The sequence below is a fragment of the Danio rerio genome, chromosome 21, assembly GCF_049306965.1.
Source record: "Danio rerio strain Tuebingen ecotype United States chromosome 21, GRCz12tu, whole genome shotgun sequence".
In the NCBI taxonomy this organism is placed as follows: Eukaryota; Metazoa; Chordata; class Actinopteri; order Cypriniformes; family Danionidae; genus Danio; species Danio rerio.
The window spans coordinates 24,364,130-24,370,428 of NC_133196.1; the positions used below are offsets into that span (position 1 = coordinate 24,364,130).

The 6,299-nt window shown below is 33.8% G+C and overlaps 1 protein-coding gene across 1 annotated transcript; it reads right to left on the reverse strand.

Annotated features, from left to right (window-relative positions):
• Window positions 1-1,082: 1,082 nt before the first annotated feature.
• On the reverse strand, window positions 1,083-4,938 carry guca1d (guanylate cyclase activator 1d). Its single transcript, NM_001011661.1, is given in 4 exon segments — window positions 1,083-1,207; window positions 1,302-1,389; window positions 3,374-3,523; window positions 4,744-4,938. Coding segments are annotated over 4 exon segments (558 nt in total).
• Between the last annotated feature and the right edge of the window lie 1,361 nt (window positions 4,939-6,299).

Sequence of the window (6,299 nt, forward strand, 5' to 3'; positions counted from 1 at the left end):
CTGGGTCTGTTGGGGTAACTGTCTGGAGTTTGCATGTCATCCTTGTGGTTGGGCGGGTTTCCACCGGGTGCTCTGTCTCTTCCACAAGTCCGTAGTGCTGTGTAAATTGTCCGAAGTGTGTGTATGTCCTGGTCCTTCAGGTTGGGGGTTGAGCATTAGGCTAAAAACCCACTTCTGAAAAATGAGATGTAACGAAACACCAACATGGTGCAGCGAAATACCAACTTCCATGTAAATGGCCCTGGGAGTAAGTAAAGGAAAAATGACTAGGAGTAATAAACTGCAGAAAACGATCAAAGAACTTGCTCTACGAACAAGTGTGTTGATGACTATACATAAAAAGATGAATAATATAATAAGAAAATATCAGTTTGCAACATGAAGCAGCGTAACGAGCTGTATTTAACACGAGCTGTATTTTAGCTGTATTTTTTTTGTGTATTTTAGCTGTATTTTTTTTTGTGTCTAAAATAAACGGAGGTGAATTTCAATGGCTGCGCTCGCTCGTACATAAAGAATACAGTCATTTGAATACGGCCTTTTATATACTGGTAGGAGAATTTTCTATGGGATAATGCAAAACTAATTGAGAACCACCACTCTGGACAAAAATGCAGTTTTTTTAGAGAAATTTAGGCCACGTCGGCGATGGACTGTCCTAGAATTCACTTTCAGGGCAATATAGTGATGCCATAAACAGCACATGGATTATGTGATGTGTTGACCCAATGAAAGACACTAGATGTTCACACCATGTTCTTCGCTGAGCCTTTCCTTAAAAAGCACCACTCAGTTCATTCCTAAGCCTTGCCAGCAGGTCCTTAGTCTCCTGAACTCCTTATAGCATTAGAGGATCAATGTTCATCTGAGGACAGCTCCACTGAATCTCCACGAGGTCAGATCAGATCGTGATATGGTCTAGTAGACGAAACTGTAGATGTGCCGTAGGAAGATACATAAGCGTGATCCTCGACTGATCCTCAGGAGTGGGTCTGCCAAACTCCATTTTCATTGATTTGAGAAAGGGAACATTCTTTGTCCTGACTATGAAGTTCAAAGCAACATAACGTTCATTCATTTATTTATTTCTGTCGCCCTTCGACAATTATTAATAGGACTGGAGTGAGGTCCATCAATATCTTCAGCATATCCATAATTTCGGGATGTTCTTTAGCTCCTTCGATGAACTCTTCCAGTGTCAGTTCACCTGAAGGATTGAGCAGAGGGAGATGTGATTAGCTCACTGAAAGAGTAGAAATCAACACAAACGAAGGATTTTGATTCAGTTAAGTGGTGCTCACCCTCTCCGTTAACATCAATCTTTTCAAATATAAGGGCCACTATTTCCTCTGGCACAATGTCACGATTTCTCGTGATGTCTTGTATAGCCTGTGGTACGACAAATAACAAGCATTTCCAATCAATTTCTCATCTCTAGAACATGCAGCTTAAAAATCTGCACTAAATGAAAAGTTTAAGCATGTAGATCAATTTTTTATGTTGTTTTGTGCACTTTATATCAAATGTTTGGAGGGTTTTTTCAGCCCTCTCAAAAAAAGTTTCAATCGAGTTAACATATTGCAATTGTGGCTTTATTTCTTGGAATTTTGAGTTTATATTTCTCTGTGGTCATTAAAAATCCCAGGATGTCCTTCGAAAAAGAGTAGGGGTATATCGCCGGCTCCCTTGACCAAATTTGCCCACTGGCTTCTGTAGATCATTGTCTGCCAACCATCCTCTTATCATAATTGGCTTCATCGCTCTGTCTCCTTTGTGTGTGTTGTGCTGTCTGGCACTATATGGCTATTGTCGCATCATCCAGGTGGATGCTGCACACTAGTAGCAGATGAGGAGATTCCCCCAAAAAATGTTTAATTAAAATGCTTTGAGTGTCTAAAAAAATCACCATAAATGTAATGAATTATCATCATAAATAAATAATATTACATTTTGAGGAAAATTTCTGAACTTTAAGAAGTAAGGAGGGGGAAAATGTGAGAAACTTTACTGTGAGATATAAACAGTTTTTCTCAGATAAAAATTATAAATGTACAATTTTGAGTAAAAATAGTTGATCTATAGAATAGAATGTTAAATGATATTATAGACAATAATATATAATATAATCTGAAATATACATTTAAAATTAGGAGTAAAAAGAGTTAATCTTAAAATCCTAAAAAGTAGAATTTAGAGTTTAAAACTGCAAAGAAAAAAACACAATTGTGAGGTCAAAAAATCACAAGTAAAAAAGTCTGAATTGTGAGTAGTACAAAGCCAAAAGTATGAAAATTCTGAAAGAAAAAGCCTTGAAAATTATAAAAGAAAATGGATAACCAAATAAGGAAGGGATGATATCTATTTTGTCCATCAAGAGTGATAGGATTTGCTGCTGTTGCTATCAGATCAATCAGAAGAAAAAAATATATAAAAATTTTTGGAAAAAAACTTTAATTTTAATATCTATATTTAATATTTAAATTTTCTTCTGGATAAAGTCTAGTCTGTTTATTTTATTTCAGCTAGTATAAAATCAGTTTTTAATTAAAAAAACATTTTAAGGTCAAAATTATTAGCCACTTTAAGCTTTATTTATTTTCAATAGTCTACAGAACAAACCATAATTATACAATAACTTGCCTTATAACCCTAATCTGCCTAGTTACCCTGATTAACCTAGTTAAGCCTTTAAATGTTACTTTAAGCTGTATAAAAGTGTCTTGAAAAATATCTAGTAAAGTATAATTTACTGTCATTATGGCAAATAAAAATTAATTATTAAAAATGAGTTATTAAAACAATTATGTTTAGAAATGAGTTGACTATTGTGTGTATGTAGGTATATATATGTATATACATGTATATGTATATACATGTATATATGTGTATATATGTGTATATATATATATATATATATATATATATATATATATATATATATATATATATAAGCCTAAATCCTGTCATAATAAGAATCGTCCATTTTGTAGTTATGTTGACTTTAATATGTGAAGTGATGAAGGCGCCGCCTGAGGTCAAGTACCTGCGCTCGACACGCGACGGCTAAAGTATCACCACAGAAAGTACCAGGTACAGAAACGGCACCAGGCACAGAAACGGCACACAAAAGACAGTTCGCTAACCGGATTAAATCAGCTCATCTACAAGTTAAGCAGACTGATTCAGGGTCCACGTTAACCCTACCTGCCTTTTCAATCAGTTCAACAACCACTTTCTATTTTTGCTTCGTTCACAAAAGACCTAATGTGACAGGCAGCGTGTACTAATGACCTGATGTGGCATCTTGTTTTCTGGAACAAAGGTAAGCAGTTGGTAATGATTTACGGTACTATTTAATTTTTTTTTTACTTACTGTAAATATTGTTTCCAATTCGTCCTTGTCAATCTTCCCGTTTCCATCCTGGTCAAAAAGTTTGAAGTACCACTTGAGTTTCTGGTTGATTTCTCCCTTGAGCATTAAGCTAATAGCAGCGATGTACTCCACAAAGTCGATATATCCATCCTAATGACAAGAGAAAAAGAGAGACAGTGAATTTTACAATGTGTTATATGTAGCCTATGTTTTTTTTTTTTAAATTTTATAAAACCAGAGATGGACAATTTAAGCTCTTTAAATGAGATTGAAGGTGGATAATTGTGTTAGCTTGCTTTTTAACCTGTTGTTTAACCTCAACCGAGCCTAATGAAGTGAGCTTGAAGGATTGGATTACACTACAAAATGTAACCACCTCGTTTTATTTTAGGCTATACATTATTCATACATTAAGTTACCCGTTTTGTCTTTATATCTCAATTGACACATTTTATAAACAGTGTAAAAATAGATAAACTAAATTGCTAATAATTTTAAATGTTTTAAAACTTTTTGAATGTACTTTAATTATAAAATTACGACATTAACAGCATTCACTCAGCCAATTTTGTAAAATTTTGTGCATATTTTGATATTTTTATTTTATTTTAGTAAAATTTATTTGCTATTATAGTTTTTATATTTAATAATATGATGTTTTTATATTACAAATATATATTTTTTACTTTTTATTTCTTTATTTGATTAGCACACATTTTCATCTTTAAATTTTAACTTTAAAGTTTTAGTAATTAATGTATTTTTTAGTTATAATTAAAAGTAAGTTAATAATAAATAATTGTCTTATAATGTACATTTATATTTTTGTACATATATTTGCTTTTGACCCAGTGCTGTTTTTAAAACACCTCGCTACAATGAAGATCAGATCACTATTAGCTGTCATCACATTTGTTCTGACTTACCAATACCTTGTTTGTCAACCCTATTTTACCCATCTGATCCTTAGTGCATAAGTATTTTCAAACATCCATTCAAAGGAAACATTTCCTCACCATTTACTGACCCTCAACTGGTTCTAAACCAGCGTAAGTTTCTTTTTTCCAATGAACAAAATAGAAGATATTTTGAAGAAAGTTGGAAATGGGTAACCATTGAGTTTTATATAACTTTTTTTTACCTACTTCCACTACTTCCACTTTCCAACATTATTCAGAATATCTTCTATTGTGTTCAACAGAAGGAAAAAAAAACTCATAAAGGATTGGGTCCTCTTAAATGTGAGTATTTTTTGCCTATTTTTGGGTGAACTATCCCGTTAAGCCCCATCTAACCGGAGACGTCAAACATTTAAAAAATAAAATAAATCAACATTTTTGGAACATCCACACAAATGACAGCAATCTCACCCTGTCCATGTCGAAAGTGCAGAACACCTGATCCACGTAACTGTTGGCGTCCTCATTCATTCCCTGCAGCCCCAGAATAGACTTGAGCTCAAAGAGAGTGATGAGGCCTGACGGAGACTCTCTCATGAATTTGTTATACCAGTGGTGCATGTCCTCCGCGAGGATGTCATCCAGACTGGCATGGTTGTTACCCATGGCTCTCGTCCCGTCGCTAGTCCAGACACCTGTTTTGTGATGGAGAGGAGCAAACCGGCCTCCTCACTAAACCTGGGGTGTCTGAAACTATTAGAACCTGTTACCGGTAAAAAGAAGGCACCTTAAAATAACTGTTGCTAATAGGATAATGGTGAGAGCTGCCTGTTGAAGAGTAACTGGCAGAGAGTAAGGAAGGCTTACATAAGAGCCTTCGGCCTGCAGATGAACTGTTAGTGCGGTCAGTGCAGTGCAGAGGGCATTGCAGGCAAACTCAGTGCCATAATTGTTAAAGGTCTTGAATTTTTTTATTAAGGTCGAAAAAAATTATCCCTTGTCCTTTCAATTCTGTTATATAATTTAAATTATATGCATACAAATAATAATAAAAATAAATGTATTATTGTTATTTATATCATATATGATCATTTCTGTTTTGTTTTTATAAATATATATATAAATACTACAAACAGTCATCAAATGTACTGTAAGATCATTGGATATTATTAAAATTTTTTTTACTTTATAGGTTTGTATTCATTAAAATTTGTTAAATAATTAGTGTTTTGAATCTGTAGTTTAATGTGATACTATTTATGCATACATGCCTTGAGCGTAAAACTAAACCGAATTATCATCATGTTATTCAGTCAGTTTACATTACTTTCAGATTACATGTACATTCTAGTCATACAGATCATGCAAGGGTGGCCGAGAAAGCTTAACAAGCTGCAATTTAAGAAAACACATGCAAGTACAAAAAAAGCCAGAAAATTAAGAAAAGATCTTCATCTGTTTGACAGCACACGTGATGCAAATCCTCACAAGGCAAATACATAAAAAAAAAAAAAAAAAAAACTGCAGCAATTTCTCCCAACGCAAAAAAATTACGAAAAAACGCTGCATTTTCTCATAACACTTTCAAATATAGCTAATGGAATTCAGTGGAAATGTTTCAGGGGAACCCTAAAACGTGACGAACCCAGCTATTCAGGTTATGGTTAGTTACGCTAATAAAATACAAAAGACAAGGGAATCAAGATCTTAAAATAAACAAACAAAAAACTCACCTTTCAAAGATCACCTACAACTTCACTGAACAATAGTCAAGACACAGTGGCTTCTGTCACAACTATGGGTCCACTTGAAACATTTCCGTTGTTTTCCAATGTTTTTGTGTTGTGAGAAAATGCTGTGGGTTTTATTAATTTCTTTGCGTTGTTAGAAAATGAGCGTGTTTATTTTTTTAAATGTGTGTGCGTTGCCACCATTTGCAGCAAGTGTGCTGTCAAACAGATGATGATCTTTTCTTAATTTGCTGACATTTTTTGTTATTGCACGTGTTTTCTTCAATTTATGCATAT